This window comes from Salvelinus fontinalis, chromosome 12 (assembly GCF_029448725.1).
Source record: "Salvelinus fontinalis isolate EN_2023a chromosome 12, ASM2944872v1, whole genome shotgun sequence".
Lineage (NCBI taxonomy): Eukaryota > Metazoa > Chordata > Actinopteri > Salmoniformes > Salmonidae > Salvelinus > Salvelinus fontinalis.
In genome coordinates this window covers 56,525,150-56,550,758 of record NC_074676.1, presented here as the reverse complement: position 1 = coordinate 56,550,758, position 25,609 = coordinate 56,525,150, and the positions used below count along the sequence as shown (strand labels likewise).

Sequence of the window (25,609 nt, the reverse complement as noted above, 5' to 3'; positions counted from 1 at the left end):
AGAACTACTTGCTGTCTGTTCAAAAAAGTAAATCATTCCAGAATAGTCTACTACACTATGAGTAGGCCTATAGTTTAGCCTCAGAGAACCAGGACATCCTGTTTAGCTGTGGATTGTGTGTATGACAAGCAATAGCTTACAGTCGGGAACGAGCTGCAAATATGGCTGTCAGAAAAACAACATGCAGACAAAACAGGTCTCTTTCGCTGTATTTTAAAGAAAAAACACAGGTTAGAAAGCAAATGGCTCCTACTGAAAAGAGTCTACCCTCTCTGCTGTAGGTTACCAAAATATTTTATCAACATCCAAATAGGCACTATTGAGCAAACATTGTTTTACAAAGTGAAACAAAAGAGAGATGGGCTTTTTTTGGGGCACGAGCGCATCTGCCATCGCTGGCGACAGAGCTGCACAAGTCAGTGAAAATGGAACGCTTTTCAGGGCTATAATTTCCTCCACCTAGACCTTTTCAGGGCTATAATTTCCTCCACCTAGACCTTTTCAGGGCTATAATTTCCTCCACCTAGACCTTTTCAGGGCTATAATTTCCTCCACCTAGACCTTTTCAGGGCTATAATTTCCTCCACCTAGACCTTTTCAGGGCTATAATTTCCTCCACCTAGACCTTTTCAGGGCTATAATTTCCTCCACCTAGACCTTTTCAGGGCTATAATTTCCTCCACCTAGACCTTTTCAGGGCTATAATTTCCTCCACCTAGACCTTTTCAGGGCTATAATTTCCTCCACCTAGACCTTTTCAGGGCAATAATTTCCTCCATCTAGACCTTTTCAGGGCAATAATTTCCTCCACCTAGACCTTTTCAGGGCTATAATTTCCTCCACCTAGACCTTTTCAGGGCTATAATTTCCTCCACCTAGACCTTTTCAGGGCTATAATTTCCTCCACCTAGACCTTTTCAGGGCTATAATTTCCTCCACCTAGACCTTTTCAGGGCTATAATTTCCTCCACCTAGACCTTTTCAGGGCTATAATTTCCTCCACCTAGACCTTTTCAGGGCTATAATTTCCTCCACCTAGACCTTTTCAGGGCTATAATTTCCTCCACCTAGACCTTTTCAGGGCTATAATTTCCTCCACCTAGACCTTTTCAGGGCTATAATTTCCTCCACTTAGACCTTTTCAGGGCTATAATTTCCTCCACCTAGACCTTTTCAGTGCTATAATTTCCTCGACCTAGACCTTTTCAGGGCTATAATTTCCTCCACCTAGACCTTTTCAGTGCTATAATTTCCTCCACCTAGACCTTTTCAGGGCTATAATTTCCTCCACCTAGACCCTGCATATTTCTATGTGGCAATTGACTATTTGACCATCAACCATTGACTATTGGACCATCAACCATTGACTATATCAACAATTTAAACAATTAAAAATGACATCAAAACCATAAAATATTACAACGATAATCAATAGCCTTAAGCCTAATAAAAATCGAAATACTAAATAAATTACATTTAAAAATAAAATAAAAATGAAAATGCTGCCCTTGGCGTCGTTCAAGCAAGGTTACATTCTCCAATGTATGAACTCAATGACACGGGGGAGGGGGTATGAAAATGAGATGGCTATCAAACACTCTGACAGCAGCAGAGTATTCCATCTAGTACGTGTCCCAAATGGCACACTATTCCCTTTGTGGTGCACTACTATAGACCAGAGCCCTATTCCCTATATAGTGCACTACTATAGACCAGAGCCCTATTCCCTATATAGTGCACTACTTTAGACCAGAGCCCTATTCCCTTTGTGGTGCACTACTTTAGACCGGAGCCCTATTCCCTATATAGTGCACTACTTTTAACAAGGGCCTATTGTAGTAGTGGGGATATAGGGTGCCATTTTGGACCCCCCCCCCCCCCCCCCCCATGTCCTCACACTGTCACAGAATATTAGAGTACATCAGTCCGAGCCAGGATTCAAACACCTATTGTCAGAAGACTATGGAAATTAGGTGCTTTCTTACTTTTTCTTTTGTTTTGGGTAAAGTGTCTGTTATTAAATGGAATACACACAAACTACAAACAGACCAAACGTATTACAAAGGAGAGAACCACGGCATTAAAGTGTCCCAACTGGCACCCTATTCCCTATGTAGTGCACTACTTTTGACAAGGGCCTATTGTAGTAGTGGGGATATAGGGTGTCATTTTAATGGCGTGGTTCTCTCCTTTGTAATACGTTTGGTCTGTTTGTAGTTTGTGTGTATTCCATTTAATAACAGACGCTTTTATCCAAAAGCCACTTTCCGTAGTGCGTGAATACATGTTCGTATTGGTGACATACAGGTCTAGACATGTACACTACTATTTGTTTATAACTTAGATCATCTCTGGGGGAAAAAAAGGAGAAGCAACCTGAAAACACAGCCTTTAATGTGTTGTGCTGTTGAACATGTATCCCGTTCATAAACATTCATAAACATTCATAAACATTCATAAACATTCATAAACATTCATGTTCACATCCAGATGCGGTATCTCCGTAATTATGCAAATGCGGCTTACTTAAGAGCATCCTTCCCTGCTGATTGGTCGGTTTTTAAAACCAACTAGGCATTAAATAGTACAATCAGTTGCAACAGTGAAAACAGGAACTTGATCATCCAGTTGATAACAACAGACACTTTACCCAAAACAAAAGAAAAAGTAAGAAAGCACCTAATTTCCATAGTCTTCTGACAATAGGTGTTTGAATCCTGGCTGGGACTGATGTACTCTAATATTCTGTGACAGTGTGAGGACATGGAGGGGGAGGGGGGGTCCAAAATGGCACCCTATATCCCCACTACTACAATGGGCCCTTGTTAAAAGTAGTGCACTATATAGGGAATAGGGCTCTGGTCTAAAGTAGTGCACTATATAGGGAATAGTGTGCCATTTGGGACACGTTCTAGATGGAATACTCTGCTGCTGTCAGAGTGTTTGATAGCCATCTCATTTTCATACCCCCCCCCCGTGTCATTGAGTTGACCAAAACCAGACAGCAACAAGTCTCAGTTGTAAATGAGAACTTGTTGTCAACTAGCCTACCTGGTTAAAATAAAGGTGACATGTAAAAATAAAAACAGAATAATTAATAAATCCTACATATAAACCAAATGACTAAACTCAACTGACAGGAAGTGTCTGATAAACTCCACCAACGGAGACCAGGCTTTGTGGAATTCAACGCCGACTACATCGATTGGCCCATGTCAATGCTTACCATGTACCTATGTTTGTCCTCTGTAGTTGCGGGCATTTCTTTGTTTGCATTTCGTTGTGCACGAGTATCCCGTAAGGACATATTTTAAGTTTCTGTTGTTAAAAATAAATTAAACCGGCCCCGATTTGTATTTCTAAATTGCCTGGATCAAACATACCTCACAGTTCAGAACTGTACATTAACACTGTGAATTATACACAACCTCATTACCCTTAAATTAACACTGTTAATTATGAAGGGGTTATGGCCTGTAATGAAGGGGTTATGGCCTGTAATGAAGAGGTTATGGCCTGTAATGAAGGTGTTATGGCCTGTAATGAAGGGGTTATGCTCTGTAATCTAGGGGTTATGCTCTGTAATCTAGGGGTTATGCTCTGTAATCTAGGGGTTATGCTCTGTAATCTAGGGGTTATGCTCTGTAATGAAGGTGTTATGGCCTGTAATCTAGGGGTTATGCTCTGTAATCTAGGGGTTATGCTCTGTAATGTAGGGGTTATGGCCTGTAATGTAGGGGTTATGGCCTGTAATGTAGGGGTTATGGCCTGTAATGTAGGGGTTATGGCCTGTAATGTAGGGGTTATGGCCTGTAATGTAGGGGTTATGGCCTGTAATGTAGGGGTTATCGCCTGTAATGTAGGGGTTATGGCCTGTAATGTAGGGGTTATGGCCTGTAATGTAGGGGTTATGGCCTGTAATGTAGGGGTTATGGCCTGTAATGTAGGGGTTATGGCCTGTAATGTAGGGGTTATGGCCTGTAATGTAGATGCTTAATGAAGTTGACATAACTCGAGGGCAAGGCCTCTCCATTCTTAGTGGAATCTGATGTTCAGCTCAATGAACTGCTAAGCCACTTAAAGGAGAGAAGAAACCAAAGACAGAATAACATTTGACTGCAAGAGAGAGATATTCAGAAACGGAACGAATGTTCAAGCACGGTAGTGTTATCATGGTTTGGTGTGTGTGCGTGTGCGTGTGCGTGTGCGTGTGCGTGTGTGTGTGTGTGTGTGTGTGTGTGTGTGTGTGTCTGTACGTGTGTGTGTATGCTTATGCATCTGTGGGAATTCCTGTTATGAGATGTTACCGTGCGGTCTGAGTGAAAATATAGATATTATGCAAGGCAGTCTAAGATTATACATCTGAAACGGAAAAGGGGGGGACTTCTGGTTGACCATGTTTATCACCATGTTTATCACCCAGTAGCATGACTGTTAGTAGAACCATTAGCAGAAGTGGGAACCACAAAGCCCCAGGAGGCCTTAGCAGAAAGAGACAAAGACACAGCCAGGCTTCCTGAAGGACCTCCCCCTTGTTGTTAACGAAAACTGAAAATACTCTGAAAACATTTAGTAATATGATAAGACTATTCCTGGAAAATAGGTGACAACATAAGACAGACAAATGATAATGGTTTCAGTGAGAAGACTAACTGGTGTCTCCAAGTGGCCCCACACCTCTCCAGACTGTGGGTTTCAGTGACTAACTGGTGTCTCCAAGTGGCCACACACCTCTCCAAACTGTGGGTTTCAGTGAGAGGACTAACTGGTGTCTCCAAGTGGACACACACCTCTCCAGACTGTGGGTTTCAGTGAGAGGACTATCTGGTGTCTCCAAGTGGACACACACCTCTCCAACCTGTGGGTTTCAGTGAGAGGACTAACTGGTGTCTCCAAGTGGCCACACACCTCTCCAAACTGTGGGTTTCAGTGAGAGGACTAACTGGTGTCTCCAAGCGGCCCCACACCTCTCCAAACTGTGGGTTTCAGTGAGAGGACTAACTGGTGTCTCCAAGTGGCCCCACACCTCTCCAGACTGTGGGTTTCAGCGAGAGGACTAACTGGTGTCTCCAGGTGGACACACACACACACACACACCTCTCCAGACTGTGGGTTTCAGTGAGAGGACTAACTGGTGTCTCCAAGTGGACACACACACCTCTCCAGACTGTGGGTTTCAGTGAGAGGACTAACTGGTGTCTCCAAGTGGACACACACCTCTCCAAACTGTGGGTTTCAGTGAGGACAAACTGGTGTCTCCAAGTGGACACACACCTCTCCAAACTGTGGGTTTCAGTGAGGACTAACTGGTGTCTCCAAGTGGACACACACCTCTCCAAACTGTGGGTTTCAGTGACGACTAACTGGTGTCTCCAAGTGGCCCCACACCTCTCCAAACTGTGCACAGTTCCTAAGTCATTTCAATGTATGTTTCTTCAAAAGTATTTTAGCTAACTTTTCAGTAGATGCCTTTTATATTGTCACAGGATATGATTGGTGGTTTTATGCAGGTTTTTCCTCTCTATTCCAACTGCTGACCATCTCTGACCCACAAGGCTGTTTGGTTTGGTTCTCTCTTTCACACCTCTGTTTTGCTACTAAGTGTTTACGCTGCCAACTGGGACGATGTTCATTATTTATTAACAAACGTATTTCTTTACCGCCCAAATCTCAACTCACGCTATTTCAGTTTTTTTTGGAGGCGACTTGAATTGTGTGGGTCGTTCAAACCCCAGATCATTATCTCTCTGTGATGGTTTTCGTCGTCTGGAGTAGTCGGACCAAAGCGCAGCGTGGTAAGTGTTCATGTTTTTTTTATTTACACTGAACACTAAACAAAATAACAAGAGAATAAATGAAACCGAAACAGTCCTGTGAGGTGCCAAAACACTAAACAGAAAATAACTACCCACAAAAACCATGTGGGAAAAAACTACCTAAGTATGGTTCTCAATCAGAGACAACGATAGACAGCTGCCTCTGATTGAGAACCATACCCGGCCAAAACAAAGAAATACAAAACATAGAAAAAATAACATAGAATGTCCACCCAAATCACACCCTGACCAAACCAAAATAGAGACGTAAAAAGCTCTCTACGGTCAGGGCATGACACTCCTTTCAAAAAACGTTCAGAGTTTAATCTGCATGATGAGCCAGGCAGGACGTGTAGCTCCATGGGAGGTTAATTTTCACCCTGGTAACAAATAATTTTCTTTCTTTTCACATGTGCACCACTACTATTCTAGAATAGACTACATCTTCGTAGATAAAAGCCCTTATTCCCTCTATTGAGTAAGTAGAATACTTCCACTGTTGTTAGTGATCATTCTCCTCTGTCACTCGACGTCTCATTCTCATTGAATCGTACAGATCCCCCTCCATGGAAACTTAAAAAAAAATCATTGTTACTTTCGAACAATTCCTTCTGCACTGTTTTATCCAATGCTATTGACATCTTTACTGAGAAAAAAAAAACAGATTTGATCTCTCCATCTACACTTTGTGAAACACTTAAAATAGTTTTTAGAGGCTAAATCATTTCTTCAAAATGTACACTACCTCAAGTGTTTTAGTAGTTAATCCCATTTAAATTTATAATACTTTCAAAACATGTTACACATCAGTATCACCTAAAGACAATTCAATCATAAATACTTTTTTGGGGGCAATTCGCAAACTCCTACCATTAGTACAGAGAGGACAGAGGAAATGGATCAATCTTTGCAGTTATAGGAGATTTTCAATTCAATTACAGCAATGCAAAGTGGGAAATACCCTGGTCCAGATGACTACCCAATCGAATTCTTCAAGAAGTGTTCTGCCAAATTGGCACCCCTCCTTCTTGAAATGTTCAAACACGCCCTGAACCAGGGTTCTTTACCCCAAACGCTGAACCAGGGTTCTTTACCCCAAACGCTGAACCAGGGTTCTTTACCCCAAACGCTGAACCAGGGTTCTTTACCCCAAACGCTGAACCAGGGTTCTTTACCCCAAACGCTGAACCAGGGTTCTTTACCCCAAACGCTGAACCAGGGTTCTTTACCCCAAACGCTGAACCAGGGTTCTTTACCCCAAATGCTGAACCAGGGTTCTTTACCCCAAATGCTGAACCAGGGTTCTTTACCCCAAACGATGAACCAGGGTTCTTTACCCCAAATGCTGAACCAGGGTTCTTTACCCCAAACCAGGGTTCTTTACCCCAAACTCTGAACCAGGGTTCTTTACCCCAAACGCTGAACCAGGGTTCTTTACCCCAAACGCTGAACCAGGGTTCTTTACCCCAAACCAGGGTCTTTTACCCCAAATGCTGAACCAGGGTTCTTTACCCCAAACGCTGAACCAAGGTTCTTTACCCCAAACGCTGAACCAAGGTTCTTTACACCAAACGCTGAACCAGGGTTCTTTACCCCAAATCCTGAACCAGGGTTCTTTACCCCAAACGCTGAACCAGGGTTCTTTACCCCAAATCCTGAACCAGGGTTCTTTAACCCAAACGCTGAACCAGGGTTCTTTACCATACTTTTTTTTAAACCCGGGGAGAAAGACGCATCTCTGAGTGTGACTCATCACAGACCGATCTTGCTTTTAAATGCAGACGTTAAAAATATTACCTGAAATTGCTCGTCTCTCGATTAGAGTCTAGAGTCTCTCGATTAGAGTCTAGAGTCTCTCGATTAGAGTCTAGAGTCTCTCGATTAGAGTCTAGAGTCTCTCGATTAGAGTCTAGAGTCTCTCGATTAGAGTCTAGAGTCTCTCGATTAGAGTCTACTATGACTGACATCATATCAACGGATCAGACAGGATTTATTAAAAAGGTCGTCACTCTTTCTCTAACATTCGGCTCGCCGTTATACGCTCTCTTCTATCTTTGGACGTTACTATAAAGTAACTCCTTAGATGCAGAGAAGGGCGTTTGACAGAGTAGAATAGGACTATTTACTCTCTGTACTGGGAAAAATGTGGCTTTGGTTCGAACTTCATATCCCACTACATAGAAACTGCATGTACATATTTTCCCCTGTTATCAAGGGCCACACGCCAAGGATGTCCAATGTCTCCTCTGTTATTTTTCCCTGGCGATAGAACCCCTTTCTAGTATCATATTAAGGCCACACCATTAATACATGGTATTTACAGATGGGGACTGGAACACAGTTTCCCTGTATGCAGATGACTTGCTTTCATACATATCAGAGCCTGAAACATGTGTCCCTGAGGTAGTGGACCTACTGCGTAGCTATTCAAGTTATATAAATTACATTTCTCTAAAAGTGAATGTTTTTCCTGTTAATGAACTAGCATAACACATTCCTTCAGGATACCATTCCATTTCCTTGTGCACTATGTAGGGAATAGGGTTCCATAGGGCCCTGGTCTAAAGTAGTGCACTATGTAGGGAATAGGGTTCCATAGGGCCCTGGTCTAAAGTAGTGCACTATGTAGGGAATAGGGTTCCATAGGGCCCTGGTCTAAAGTAGTGCACTATGTAGGGAATAGGTTTCCATAGGGCCCTGATCTAAAGTAGTGCACTATGTAGGGAATAGGGCTCTGGTCAACAGTAGTGCACTATAGAGGGAATAGGGTTCTGGTCTAAAGTAGTGCACTATATAGGGAATAGGGCTCTGGTCAACAGTAGTGCACTATATAGGGAATAGGGCTCTGGTCTAAAGTAGTGCACTATATAGGGAATAGGGTTCTGGTCTAAAGTAGTGCACTATATAGGGAATAGGGCTCTGGTCTAAAGTAGTCCACTATATAGGGAATAAGGCTCTGGTCTAAAGTAGTGTACTCTATAGGGAATAGGGCTCTGGTCTAAAGTAGTGCACTATATAGGGAATAGGGCTCTGGTCTAAACTATATAGGGAATAGGGCTCTGGTCTAAAGTAGGGCACTATATAGGGAATAGGGTTCTGGTCTAAAGTAGTGCACTATATAGGGAATAAGGCTCTGGTCTAAAGTAGTGCACTATATAGGGAATAGGGCTCTGGTCTATAGTAGTGCACTATATAGGGAATAGGGCTCTGGTCTAAAGTAGTGCACTATATAGGGAATAGGGCTCTGGTCTAAAGTAGTGCACTATATAGGGAATAGGGCTCTGGTCTAAAGTAGTGTACTATATAGGGAATAGGGGCTCTGGTCTAAAGTAGTGCACTATATAGGGAATAAGGCTCTGGTCTAAAGTAGTGCACTATATAGGGAATAGGGCTCTGGTCTAAAGTAGTGTACTATATAGGGAATAGGGGCTCTGGTCTAAAGTAGAACCCTGCTCTGAGGAAGTCAGTCTCCTGTTTGCTTAAGAGCCAAATCCTTTCCAAATTCTCTACACAAAGATTACAAAGCAACTTCCGAACAAATACTGGTTTGCACTTTGGCCGTTGGTTAATTTCCCTCTTTAGAGGATTTATTATTAGGTATTTCTTTAAATAATAAAAGGTGTTCTTTCACTCCCTAATTGGCTGATAACGGCTCGATTCTATAGTGGTTTCCATAGTAACAGCGAGGTTTCTTTTTGTGTCAGTCCTAAAAAAGCGTACTGATTAGGAATATGACTTAAACGTCTTTATCGTTGCATTCAAACGGTATTAATTAAGGCTCATCTATTTTTGGTATTTTTCAGAGTAAAAAAAATATATATTTTTTTAAATAAGAAAAAATTATTCAAAGTCTTGAGTGGTTTTTATTTACGTCACCCTTGGATTTCTTTGATGGAGTACGACGCTGTGTCTTTGTTCATGATATACATGAACATGCAAAGCGTGGGGTTGATTTAAGTAAAGTCTGCTGTCAAGAAAAGGGTACACTTGCTATTTCAGTTCACAGAGCAGGCTAGATATTACCACACACACGCAAAATAAAAAAAACCTGTTGAACTTGCTACATATTTACAACCCCCCCCCCAAAAAAAAAATATGTATTTGAGATAATTACTTATTTTGTTTTTTGACCCATTGACACAACACTGAGGTATTTGAATGGTAGGTCTCTGTTTTTCCAGGTTAATTGTAATGCATGTAAATGTATTGAATAGAGTAGATTGTACTGAATGTATTGAATGCAGTTGATTGTACTGAATATATTGAATACAGTTGATTGTACTGCATGTAAATGCATTGAATACAGTTGATTGTACTGAATGTAAATATATTGACTACAGTTGATTGTACTGAATGTAAATATATTGACTACAGTTGATTGTACTGAATGTATTGAATACAGTTGATTGTACTGCATGTAAATGTATTGATTACAGTTGATTGTACTGAATATATTGAATACAGTTGATTGTACTGCATGTAAATGCATTGAATACAGTTGATTGTAATGCATGTAAATGCATTGAATACAGTTGATTGTAATGCATGTAAATGTATTGAATACAGTTGATTGTACTGAATGTAAATATATTGAATACAGTTGATTGTACTGCATGTAAATGTATTGATTACAGTTGATTGTACTGAATATATTGAATACAGTTGATTGTACTGAATGTATTGATTACAGTTGATTGTACTGAATGTAAATGTATTGATTACAGTTGATTGTAATGCATGTAAATGTATTGAATACAGTTGATTGTACTGAATGTAAATGCATTGATTACAGTTGATTGTACTGCATGTAAATGCATTGAATACAGTTGATTGAGGAGTGTTACTAAACACTGACGACGAAGAACCTCAACCAGAAGAACCCAACTCTGATCAGGAACCAGTTACTGAGCAACGACACCACGTGGTTTTATCAGGCTACGCCAGCAAAGGTCGGTCTCAAATGGTAACCCATAACCCCTGTGTAGTGAAGGCCCATAACGGGGCTCTGGTCTAAAGTAGTGCACTATGTAGGGAATAGGGCTCTGGTCTAAAGTAGTGTACTATGTAGGGAATAGGGTGCCATTTGAGACAGACAGCCCCCAGATAAGACATGTATATGTTGTACAGAGACCCACACACACACACACACACAACCACACACACACACAACCACACACAACCACACACACACACAACCACACACAACCACACACAACCACACACAACCACACACACACACAACCACACACACACACAACCACACACAACCACACACAACCACACACACACACAACCACACACAACCACACACACACACAACCACACACAACCACACACAACCACACACACACACAACCACACACACACACACACACACACACACACACACACAACCACACACACACACACACACACACACACACAACCACACAACCACACACACACACACACACACAACCACACACACACACAAACACACACACACAACCACACACACACACAACCACACACACACACACACACACAACCACACACACACACAACCACACACACACACAAACACACACACACAACCACACACACACACACACAACCACACAACCACACACACAACCACACACACACACACACACACAACCACACACACAACCACACACACAACCACACACACACACACACACACACACACACACACACACACACACAACCACACACACACACAACATCACACACACACACACACAACCACAAACACACACAACCACACACACACACAACCACACACACACACAACCACACACACACACAACCACACAACCACACACACAACCACACACACAACCACACACACAACCACACACACAACCACACACACAACCACACACACAACCACACACACACACACACACACACACACACACACACACACAACCACACACACACACACACACACACACAACCACACACAACATCACACACACACACACACACACACACACACACACACACAACCACACACACACACAACCACACACACACACAACCACACACACACACAACCACACACACACACACAACCACACACACACACACAACCACACACACACACACAACCACACACACACACACAGCCACACACACACACACAACCACACACAACCACACACACACACACACACACACACACACACACACAACCACACAACCACACACAACCACACACAACCACACACAACCACACAACCACACAACCACACAACCACACAACCACACACAACCACACAACCACACACACACACACAACCACACACAACCACACACAACCACACACAACCACACACAACCACACACAACCACACACAACCACACACACACACAACCACACACACACACAAGCACACACAACCACACACACACAACCACACACAACCACACACAACCACACACAACCACACACAACCACACACAACCACACACAACCACACACACACACACAACCACACACAACCACACACACACAACCACACACACACAACCACACACACACAACCACACACACACACACACACACACAACCACACACACACACACACACACACACACAACCACACACACACACAACCACACACACACACAACCACACACACACACAACCACACACACACACACACAACCACACACACACACACACACACACACACACACACACACACACACAACCACACACACACACACACAACCACACACACACAACCACACACACACAACCACACACACACACACACACAACCACACAACCACACACACACACAACCACACACACACACAACCACACACACACACAACCACACACAACCACACACACACAACCACACACACACACACACACAACCACACACACACACACAACCACACACACACAACCACACACACACACACAACCACACACAACCACACACACACACACACAACCACACACACACACACACACACACACACACACACACACACACACAACCACACACACACACAACCACACACGCACACAACCACACACAACCACACACACACACACACGCACACAACCACACACAACCACACACAACCACACACACACACACACACACACAACCACACACACACAACCACACACACACACAACCACACACACACACACACACACACAACCACACACACAACCACACACACAACCACACACGCACACAACCACACACACACACAACCACACACACACACAACCACACACAACCACACACACACAACCACACACACACACACACACACAACCACACACACACAACCACACACGCACACACACACAACCACACACGCACACAACCACACACGCACACAACCACACACACAAACACACAAACACACACACACACACAGTCCCTAATCAGTCTGTTATCATCAAACTACGCTCGGTAAAGGAAAGAAACACCTTCTAGCCAGGTCCAATCAGAGCTGAGCTGGTGTCCTAAATGGAACGTCGTTCACTATGTAGCGCACTACATTATGACCAGGGAACGGGGGGCCCTTTGAGACGTAATCCTGGAGATTTATACTGGGGGGGGGGCTATCGGGGACACATTGCTGTGGAGGGACGTGACCTTCCAGCCCTCCCTTGAATGTAGAAATTCTATGACTCCAGATACCTGGATAGGAGTCAGTACTGGGGCTACATAGGAGGTCTCAGCCCCTGGATAGGAGTCAGTACTGGGGCTACATAGGAGGTTAATGACCCCTGGATAGGAGTCAGTACTGGGGCTACATAGGAGGTTAAACCCCCTGGATAGGAGTCAGTACTGGGGCTACATAGGAGGTTAATGACCCCTGGATAGGAGTCAGTACTGGGGCTACATAGGAGGTTAAACCCCCTGGATAGGAGTCAGTACTGGGGCTACATAGGAGGTTAATGACCCCTGGATAGGAGTCAGTACTGGGGCTACATAGGAGGTTAACTAACCCCTGGATAGGAGTCAGTACTGGGGCTACATAGGAGGTCTCAGCCCCTGGATAGGAGTCAGTACTGGGGCTACATAGGAGGTTAAACCCCCTGGATAGGAGTCAGTACTGGGGCTACATAGGAGGTTAATGACCCCTGGATAGGAGTCAGTACTGGGGCTACATAGGAGGTTAACTAACCCCTGGATAGGAGTCAGTACTGGGGCTACATAGGAGGTTAAACCCCCTGGATAGGAGTCAGTACTGGGGCTACATAGGAGGTCTCAGCCCCTGGATAGGAGTCAGTACTGGGGCTACATAGGAGGTTAATGACCCCTGGATAGGAGTCAGTACTGGGGCTACATAGGAGGATAATGACCCCTGGATAGGAGTCAGTACTGGGGCTACATAGGAGGTCTCAGCCCCTGGATAGGAGTCAGTACTGGGGCTACATAGGAGGTTAAACCCCCTGGATAGGAGTCAGTACTGGGGCTACATAGGAGGTTAATGACCCCTGGATAGGAGTCAGTACTGGGGCTACATAGGAGGTTAATGACCCTGGATAGGAGTCAGTACTGGGGCTACATAGGAGGTCTCAGCCCCTGGATAGGAGTCAGTACTGGGGCTACATAGGAGGTTAAAGACCCCTGGATAGGAGTCAGTACTGGGGCTACATAGGAGGTTAAACCCCCTGGATAGGAGTCAGTACTGGGGCTACATAGGAGGTTAAACCCCCTGGATAGGAGTCAGTACTGGGGCTACATAGGAGGTTAAAGCCCCCTGGATAGGAGTCAGTACCGGGGCTACATAGGTCTCAGCCTCCTGGATAGGAGTCAGTACTGGGGCTACATAGGAGGTCTCAGCCCCTGGATAGGAGTCAGTACCGGGGCTACATAGGAGGTTAATGACCCCTGGATAGGAGTCAGTACTGGGGCTACATAGGAGGTTAAACCCCCTGGATAGGAGTCAGTACTGGGGCTACATAGGAGGTTAAGCCCCCTGGATAGGAGTCAGTACTGGGGCTACATAGGAGGTTAATGACCCCTGGATAGGAGTCAGTACTGGGGCTACATAGGAGGTTAAAGCCCCCTGGATAGGAGTCAGTACTGGGGCTACATAGGAGGTTAATGACCCCTGGATAGGAGTCAGTACTGGGGCTACATAGGAGGTTAAACCCCCTGGATAGGAGTCAGTACTGGGGCTACATAGGAGGTTAAACCCCCTGGATAGGAGTCAGTACTGGGGCTACATAGGAGGTCTCAGCCCCTGGATAGGAGTCAGTACTGGGGCTACATAGGAGGTTAAACCCCCTGGATAGGAGTCAGTACTGGGGCTACATAGGAGGTTAAGCCCCCTGGATAGGAGTCAGTACTGGGGCTACATAGGAGGTTAATGACCCCTGGATAGGAGTCAGTACTGGGGCTACATAGGAGGTTAAAGCCCCCTGGATAGGAGTCAGTACTGGGGCTACATAGGAGGTTAATGACCCCTGGATAGGAGTCAGTACTGGGGCTACATAGGAGGTTAAACCCCCTGGATAGGAGTCAGTACTGGGGCTACATAGGAGGTTAAACCCCCTGGATAGGAGTCAGTACTGGGGCTACATAGGAGGTCTCTGCCCCTGGATAGGAGTCAGTACTGGGGCTACATAGGAGGTTAAACCCCCTGGATAGAAGTCAGTACTGGGGCTACATAGGAGGTTATAACCCCCTGGATAGGAGTCAGTACTGGGGCTACATAGGAGGTCTCAGCCCCTGGATAGGAGTCAGTACTGGGTTTACATAGGAGGTTAAAGCCCCCTGGATAGGAGTCAGTACTGGGGCTACATAGGAGGTTAAACCCCCTGGATAGGAGTCAGTACTGGGGCTACATAGGAGGTTAAACCCCCTGGATAGGAGTCAGTACTGGGGCTACATAGGAGGTTAATGACCCCTGGATAGGAGTCAGTACTGGGGCTACATAGGAGGTTAAACCCCCTGGATAGGAGTCAGTACTGGGGCTACATAGGAGGTCTCTGCCCCTGGATAGGAGTCAGTACTGGGGCTACATAGGAGGTTAAACCCCCTGGATAGGAGTCAGTACTGGGGCTACATAGGAGGTCTCAGCCCCTGGATAGGAGTCAGTACTGGGGCTACATAGGAGGTTAAACCCCCTGGATAGGAGTCAGTACTGGGGCTACATAGGAGGTTAATGACCCCTGGATAGGAGTCAGTACTGGGGCTACATAGGAGGTTAATGACCCCTGGATAGGAGTCAGTACTGGGGCTACATAGGAGGTTAATGACCCCTGGATAGGAGTCAGTACTGGGGCTACATAGGAGGTTAATGACCCCTGGATAGGAGTCAGTACTGGGGCTACATAGGAGGTTAAAGCCCCCTGGATAGGAGTCAGTACTGGGGCTACATAGGAGGTTAATGACCCCTGGATAGGAGTCAGTACTGGGGCTACATAGGAGGTTAAACCCCCTGGATAGGAGTCAGTACTGGGGCTACATAGGAGGTTAAACCCCCTGGATAGGAGTCAGTACTGGGGCTACATAGGAGGTCTCAGCCCCTGGATAGGAGTCAGTACTGGGGCTACATAGGAGGTTAAACCCCCTGGATAGGAGTCAGTACTGGGGCTACATAGGAGGTTAAGCCCCCTGGATAGGAGTCAGTACTGGGGCTACATAGGAGGTTAATGACCCCTGGATAGGAGTCAGTACTGGGGCTACATAGGAGGTTAAAGCCCCCTGGATAGGAGTCAGTACTGGGGCTACATAGGAGGTTAATGACCCCTGGATAGGAGTCAGTACTGGGGCTACATAGGAGGTTAAACCCCCTGGATAGGAGTCAGTACTGGGGCTACATAGGAGGTTAAACCCCCTGGATAGGAGTCAGTACTGGGGCTACATAGGAGGTCTCTGCCCCTGGATAGGAGTCAGTACTGGGGCTACATAGGAGGTTAAACCCCCTGGATAGAAGTCAGTACTGGGGCTACATAGGAGGTTATAACCCCCTGGATAGGAGTCAGTACTGGGGCTACATAGGAGGTCTCAGCCCCTGGATAGGAGTCAGTACTGGGTTTACATAGGAGGTTAAAGCCCCCTGGATAGGAGTCAGTACTGGGGCTACATAGGAGGTTAAACCCCCTGGATAGGAGTCAGTACTGGGGCTACATAGGAGGTTAAACCCCCTGGATAGGAGTCAGTACTGGGGCTACATAGGAGGTTAATGACCCCTGGATAGGAGTCAGTACTGGGGCTACATAGGAGGTTAAACCCCCTGGATAGGAGTCAGTACTGGGGCTACATAGGAGGTCTCTGCCCCTGGATAGGAGTCAGTACTGGGGCTACATAGGAGGTTAAACCCCCTGGATAGGAGTCAGTACTGGGGCTACATAGGAGGTCTCAGCCCCTGGATAGGAGTCAGTACTGGGGCTACATAGGAGGTTAAACCCCCTGGATAGGAGTCAGTACTGGGGCTACATAGGAGGTTAATGACCCCTGGATAGGAGTCAGTACTGGGGCTACATAGGAGGTTAATGACCCCTGGATAGGAGTCAGTACTGGGGCTACATAGGAGGTTAATGACCCCTGGATAGGAGTCAGTACTGGGGCTACATAGGAGGTTAATGACCCCTGGATAGGAGTCAGTACTGGGGCTACATAGGAGGTTAATGACCCCTGGATAGGAGTCAGTACTGGGGCTACATAGGAGGTTAAAGCCCCCTGGATAGGAGTCAGTACTGGGGCTACATAGGAGGTTATAACCCCCTGGATAGGAGTCAGTACTGGGGCTACATAGGAGGTTAAACCCCCTGGATAGGAGTCAGTACTGGGGCTACATAGGAGGTTATAACCCCCTGGATAGGAGTCAGTACTGGGGCTACATAGGAGGTTAAACCCCCTGGATAGGAGTCAGTACTGGGGCTACATAGGAGGTCTCTGCCCCTGGATAGGAGTCAGTACTGGGGCTACATAGGAGGTCTCTGCCCCTGGATAGGAGTCAGTACTGGGGCTACATAGGAGGTTATAACCCCCTGGATAGGAGTCAGTACTGGGGCTACATAGGAGGTCTCAGCCCCTGGATAGGAGTCAGTACTGGGGCTACATAGGAGGTTAAACCCCCTGGATAGGAGTCAGTACTGGGGCTACATAGGAGGTTAAACCCCCTGGATAGGAGTCAGTACTGGGGCTACATAGGAGGTTAAACCCCCTGGATAGGAGTCAGTACTGGGGCTACATAGGAGGTCTCAGCCCCTGGATAGGAGTCAGTACTGGGGCTACATAGGAGGTCTCTGCCCCTGGATAGGAGTCAGTACTGGGGCTACATAGGAGGTCTCAGCCCCTGGATAGGAGTCAGTACTGGGGCTACATGGCTCTCAGACTCTAGTCAGCTGCATGTACACTGTTCCTCTGGAGAGGAGTGGGAGTTGTATTGTAAACCAATGTGTGTTTATGGCTTTGAGTGCACTGCATCAGTGTTGTCTAGAGCTGTGTCCAAACTGTTTTCACCATTCTAACGCAAGACTTTGTGAAGTCCATACAATTGTGGCCAACAAAACACTTCAGTTTCTTCTGTCATACATGCACCCCTTCTTCTTGCGTCACTTGCTACAACAAGCATAAATCAAATCAAATGTATTTATATAGCCCTTCGTACATCAGCTGATATCTCAAAGTGCTGTACAGAAACCCAGCCTAAAACCCCAAAACCCCAAACAGCAAGCAATGCAGGTGTAGAAGCACGCCACCAGTTATCAGTAAGTCCTCACCCCCACCCCCCTGTCCTCTCTTACCTCCTGCAAGGTCAGTGGGGTCCTTGTACGGGTTGAACTTAGGTTTGGGGGCAACCACAGGGGCAAACTTCTTAGGGGCCTGTTGCTGGGAAACAGAGATACTAGGCACGCCCATGGCAGGGGTGGTCTCCATCCGCCCCGTCACCTGAACCTCGCCTTCACCGGTCCACATGGTTCTACAGAGGATGAGGAGGAGGAAGATGGAGGAAGAAGAGGAAGAACACAGTTAGGGTATAGTCTTCAGCTTACGTAAACAACGGGCATATTGGTTCTGCAGAGGAACTGTTAAGACAGGTTAAGTCTCTGGTCGACATGGTTCTGCAGAGGAAGAGGAGGAAGGGGAGGAAGAGTAACTAACCAGCCAGGTTAAGATAAGGTCAGACTCATCGTTTTTTGATCGGAGGAAGACGTGAGTGGTTGAAACGTTGTCACCAATCAAAACGGAAGCAGACATTGGTTTCAGTGTGTAAAGATTTGATTCACCATCATGTGTAGATCATACTGTCCCACAGCTTGGCTTATACACGGCCTTCGAAACGTATTCACACCCCTTGATCGTATTCCACATGTTGTTGTGTTACAGCCTGATATTTAAAATGGATTACATTGAGATGTTGTGTCATTGTAATCAAAATGGAATTATTGTGGGGCCTCCCGGGTGGCGCAGTGGTCTAGGGCACTGCATCGCAGTGCTAACTGCGCCACCAGAGTCTCTGGGTTCGCGCCCAGGCTCTGTCGCAGCCGGCCGCAACCGGGAGGTCCGTGGGGTGACGCACAATTGGCATAGCGTCGTCCGGGTTAGGGAGGGTTTGGCCGGTAGGGATATCCTTGTCTCAGTATGTAAAAAAAAATAATAATAATAAAAATTAAAAAATGTAAAAAATGTAATAAAATGTATGCACTCTACTGTAAGTCGCTCTGGATAAGAGCGTCTGATAAATGACTAAAATGTAATGTAAATGTATTTTTTTTACATTTTGGCAAATTAATAAAAAATGAAGAGCTGAAATGTCTTGAGTCAATAAGTATCATCCCCTTTGTTATGGCAAGATTAAATACGTTCAGGAGTAAAAATGTGCTGAACAAGTCACATAATAAGTTGTAGGGACAATAATAGTGTTTAACACGATTTAATTTTTAAATGACTACTTCATCTCTGTACCCAAACACATACAATTATCTGTAAGATCCCTCAGTCCAGCAGTGAATTTCAAACACAGATTCACAAAGAAGGACACCTATTGGTTAATAACATAACTAAGAGGAATGAAGTCTGACCATTTCCTCCTGAGGTGCTGACTTGCTGCACCCTCGACAACTACTGTGATTATTATTATCTGACCCTGCTGGTCATCTATGAACATTTGAACATCTTGGCCATGTTCTGTTATAATCTCCACCCAGCACAGCCAGAAGAGGACTGGCCACCCCTCATAGCCGGGTTCCTCTCTAGGTTTCTTCCTAGGTTTTGGCCTTTCTAGGGAGTTTTTTCCTAGTCACCGTGCTTCTACACCTGCATTGCTTGGTATGTGGTATTTTAGGCTGGGTTTCTGTACAGCACTTTGAGATATCAGCTGATGTACGAAGGGCTTTATCAATACATTTGATTGATTGATTGATTGATTGATTGACCAGTGCCACAGAGAAAATTGCTGTGCTGCAGCCATTGGTTCCGTCTCGTTACGTATACATCCAGAATGTAGCTTCAACATAATGAACGGTTAAGAAAGACTCAGACCCAGAGTACACAGAGATATCGTGGCTTGCAGTGCGTCCTGGAGTCCAGAAAGAGGAGGACAATGACAACAACATGACATGAAACTCACTCTAAATAAAATAAGGCAGCATGTATTCTGTAGTGATGGGGGGGGGGGGACTCCATCCAGTCACATGTTGTAATATCATATTGATTTAGGACTTTAAGTATAGATGTATTTGTCGCTATCTGGCGCTAGTTGGCTGTACCTGCGTCAAAACTCTGGGATTTTTTTTGTTTTTTCATCCTAGAGCTTGTTATCCATCTTCTTATTAAATAGTGATGCAACATGTTGTCAGGACTGATCAAAACAAGTCTCCATCATTTCTCGTCTCTCGGGAGCAGACATATAGTGAGGCACGCGTCTGCAATTCCCAGCCCTACTATGCTGCTAGATAAATACAGAGGTGATGACAGAGATGATAAATACAGAGGTGATGAATACAGAGATGATAAATACAGAGGTGTCCATGACAGAGATGATAAATACAGAGGTGTCCATGACAGAGATGATAAATACAGAGGTGTCCATGACAGAGATGATAAATACAGAGGTGTCCATGACAGAGATGATGACAGAGATGTCCATGACAGAGATGATAAATACAGAGGTGTCCATGACAGAGATGATAAATACAGAGGTGTCCATGACAGAGATGATAACAGAGATGATGAAAACAGAGATGTCCATGACAGAGATGATGATAACAGAGATGATAAATACAGAGGTGTCCATGACAGAGATGATAAATACAGAGATGATGATAACAGAGATGATGAATACAGAGGTGTCCATGACAGAGATGATAAATACAGAGGTGTCCATGACAGAGATGATAAATACAGAGATGATGATAACAGAGATGATGATGATAACAGAGATGATGATAACAGAGATGATGATAACAGAGATGATGAATACAGAGATGATGAATACAGAGATGATGAATACAGAGATGATGAATACAGAGATGATGAATACAGAGATGATGAATACAGAGATGATGAATACAGAGATGATGAATACAGAGATGATGAATACAGAGATAATGAATACAGAGATGATGAATACAGAGATGATGAATACAGAGATGATGAATACAGAGATGATGAATACAGAGATGATGAATACAGAGATGATGAATACAGAGATGATGAATACAGAGATGATGAATACAGAGATGATGAATACAGAGATGATGAATACAGAGATGATGATAACAGAGATGATGAATACAGAGATGATGAATACAGAGATGATGAAACACTGAAATATATCACCATCCCATTCTGAAATATATCACCATCCCATTCTGAAATATATCACCATCCCATTCTGAAACACTGAAATATATCACCATCCCATTCTGAAACACTGAAATATATCACCATCCCATTCTGAAATATATCACCATCCCATTCTGGAACACTGAAATATATCACCATCCCATTCTGAAATATATCACCATCCCATTCTGGAACACTGAAATATATCACCATCCCATTCTGAAACACTGAAATATATCACCATCCCATTCTGAAATATATCACCATCCCATTCTGGAACACTGAAATATATCACCATCCCATTCTGAAACACTGAAATATATCACCATCCCATTCTGAAATATATCACCATCCCATTCTGAAATATATCACCATCCCATTCTGGAACACTGAAATATATCACCATCCCATTCTGAAATATATCACCATCCCATTCTGAAACACTGAAATATATCACCATCCCATTCTGGAATATATCACCATCCCATTCTGAAATATATCACCATCCCATTCTGAAATATATCACCATCCCATTCTGAAATATATCACCATCCCATTCTGAAATATATCACCATCCCATTCTGAAACACTGAAATATATCACCATCCCATTCTGAAACACTGAAATATATCACCATCCCATTCTGAAACACTGAAATATATCACCATCCCATTCTGAAACACTGAAATATATCACCATCCCATTCTGAAACACTGAAATATATCACCATCCCATTCTGAAATATATCACCATCCCATTCTGAAACACTGAAATATATCACCATCCCATTCTGAAACACTGAAATATATCACCATCCCATTCTGAAATATATCACCATCCCATTCTGGAACACTGAAATATATCACCATCCCATTCTGAAACACTGAAATATATCACCATCCCATTCTGAAATATATCACCATCCCATTCTGAAACACTGAAATATATCACCATCCCATTCTGAAACACTGAAATATATCACCATCCCATTCTGAAACACTGAAATATATCACCATCCCATTCTGAAATATATCACCATCCCATTCTGAAACACTGAAATATATCACCATCCCATTCTGAAACACTGAAATATATCACCATCCCATTTTGAAATATATCACCATCCCATTCTGAAACACTGAAATATATCACCATCCCATTCTGAAATATATCACCATCCCATTCTGAAACACTGAAATATATCACCATCCCATTCTGAAACACTGAAATATATCACCATCCCATTCTGAAATATATCACCATCCCATTCTGGAACACTGAAATATATCACCATCCCATTCTGAAATATATCACCATCCCATTCTGGAACACTGAAATATATCACCATCCCATTCTGAAATATATCACCATCCCATTCTGAAATATATCACCATCCCATTCTGAAATATATCACCATCCCATTCTGAAACACTGAAATATATCACCATCCCATTCTGAAATATATCACCATCCCATTCTGAAATATATCACCATCCCATTCTGGAACACTGAAATATATCACCATCCCATTCTGAAATATATCACCATCCCATTCTGAAATATATCACCATCCCATTCTGAAATATATCACCATCCCATTCTGAAATATATCACCATCCCATTCTGGAACACTGAAATATATCACCATCCCATTCTGAAATATATCACCATCCCATTCTGAAATATATCACCATCCCATTCTGAAACACTGAAATATATCACCATCCCATTCTGAAATATATCACCATCCCATTCTGGAACACTGAAATATATCACCATCCCATTCTGAAATATATCACCATCCCATTCTGAAATATATCACCATCCCATTCTGAAATATATCACCATCCCATTCTGGAACACTGAAATATATCACCATCCCATTCTGAAATATATCACCATCCCATTCTGGAACACTGAAATATATCACCATCCCATTCTGAAATATATCACCATCCCATTCTGGAACACTGAAATATATCACCATCCCATTCTGAAATATATCACCATCCCATTCTGAAATATATCACCATCCCATTCTGAAACACTGAAATATATGAACTATTTTTATGTCATGTGTTTTTTTCCTTGTTCTTTTTGTTGATGTTGTTGTTTATCATCCCGCATCTGTTAGATTCTCCCTGCGGAGGCAGGGGGAGGCAGAGAGAGAGAGAGAGAGAGAGACAGAGAGAGACAGAGAGAGACAGAGAGAGAGAGAGAGACAGAGAGAGACAGAGAGAGAGAGAGAGAGAGAGAGAGAGAGAGAGAGAGACAGAGAGAGAGAGAGAGAGAGAGCAGCAGCAGAGAAAGTCCCACGCACCTTTTCATCTTTCTAATATCTGCTCAAATCCTCCTGCTCCGCCCGCCCGCCCGCCGCTGCGTTGATATTCCTCCATTCCTCTTTCAACAGCGCTCTCTCGCTACGTTTGTTTCAACAACGTACCAGTTTCACACCCACCTGTCCTTCTAATGCAAAACGGTCTAATTCATTCCCCGCTGCTCTCAACGCTATAATATGAGACGTATTAAAATAAAGAGAACCTGAAGAGTGTGAACAAAACACATCTTACTGAAGTGTCGAACGGGAAAATGTTCCAAGCAGCACCTGGTTATATAAAGTTGTAATCTATTGTCTAACGTGACATTGTGGCACTTTACTTGTATACGGTTGTGAATTGGCCCAGGCCCTACACCATGGTGACCCCACTACATCAACTTCAGCGAGCGATAGATAGATTAGGTGAGAAATTAAAATGTGGTTTTACCAACTATATTCTATATTCCGACCTAGTGAATGACCTGCAGAGAGCTGGGACCAAAGTAACAAAGCCTACCATCAGTAACACACTACACCGCCAGGGACTCAAATCCTGCAGTGCGAGACGTGTCCCCCTGCTTAAGCCAGTACATGTCCAGGCCCGTCTGAAGTTTGCTAGAGAGCCTTTAGATGATCCAGAAGAAGATTGGGAGAATGTCATATGGTCAAATGAAACCAAAATATAACTTTTTTGGTAAAAACTCAACTCGTCGTGTTTGGAGGACAAAGAATGCTGAGTTGCATCCAAAGAACACCATACCTACTGTGAAGCATGGGGGTGGAAACATCATGCTTTGGGGCTGTTTTTCTGCAAAGGAACCAGGACGACTGATCCGTGTAAAGGACAGAATGAATGGGCCCATGTGTCGTGAGATTTTGAGTGAAAACCTCCTTCCATCAGCAAGGGCATTGAAGATGAAACGTGGCTGGGCCTTTCAGCATGACAATGATCCCAAACACACCGCCCGGGCAACGAAGGAGTGGCTTCGTAAGAAGCATTTCAAGGTCCTGGAGTGGCCTAGCCAGTCTCCAGATCTCAACCCCATAGAAAATCTTTGGAGGGAGTTGAAAGTCCGTGTTGCCCAGCAACAGCCCCAAAACATCACTGCTCTAGAGGAGATCTGTATGGAGGAATGGGCCAAGTGTAACATGTTAGATAAACACCTAGAGGGACTCAGCCCGACCTCAGTGTTACATGTTAGATAAACACCTAGAGGGACTCAGCCCGACCTCAGTGTTACATGGGTTAGATAAACACCTAGAGGGACTCAGCCTGACCTCAGTGTTAAATGGGTTAGATAAACACCTAGAGGGACTCAGCCCGACCTCAGTGTTACATGGGTTAGATAAACACCTAGAGGGACTCAGCCCGACCTCAGTGTTACATGTTAGATAAACACCTAGAGGGACCCAGCCCGACCTCAGTGTTACATGTTAGATAAACACCTAGAGGGACTCAGCCCGACCTCGGTGTTACATGGGTTAGATAAACACCTAGAGGGACTCAGCCCGACCTCAGTGTTACATGGGTTAGATAAACACCTAGAGGGACTCAGCCCGACCTCAGTGTTACATGTTAGATAAACACCTAGAGGGACTCAGCCCGACCTCAGTGTTACATGTTAGATAAACACCTAGAGGGACTCAGCCCGACCTCAGTGTTACATGGGTTAGATAAACACCTA

General features: G+C 44.4%; 1 protein-coding gene across 2 annotated transcripts in view; it reads right to left on the bottom strand.

The window, feature by feature from the left end:
* LOC129867622 (lipoma-preferred partner homolog) overlaps positions 1-25,609 on the bottom strand; it is a 376,963-nt gene that overhangs the window by 242,541 nt on the left and 108,813 nt on the right. For both annotated transcript variants that reach the window (XM_055941140.1, XM_055941139.1), the window contains one exon: positions 18,565-18,740. In XM_055941140.1, coding sequence (XP_055797115.1) covers positions 18,565-18,736 — 172 coding nt within the window. In that variant the 5' untranslated portion in view covers positions 18,737-18,740. The remainder of the gene's footprint in view (positions 1-18,564; positions 18,741-25,609) is intronic.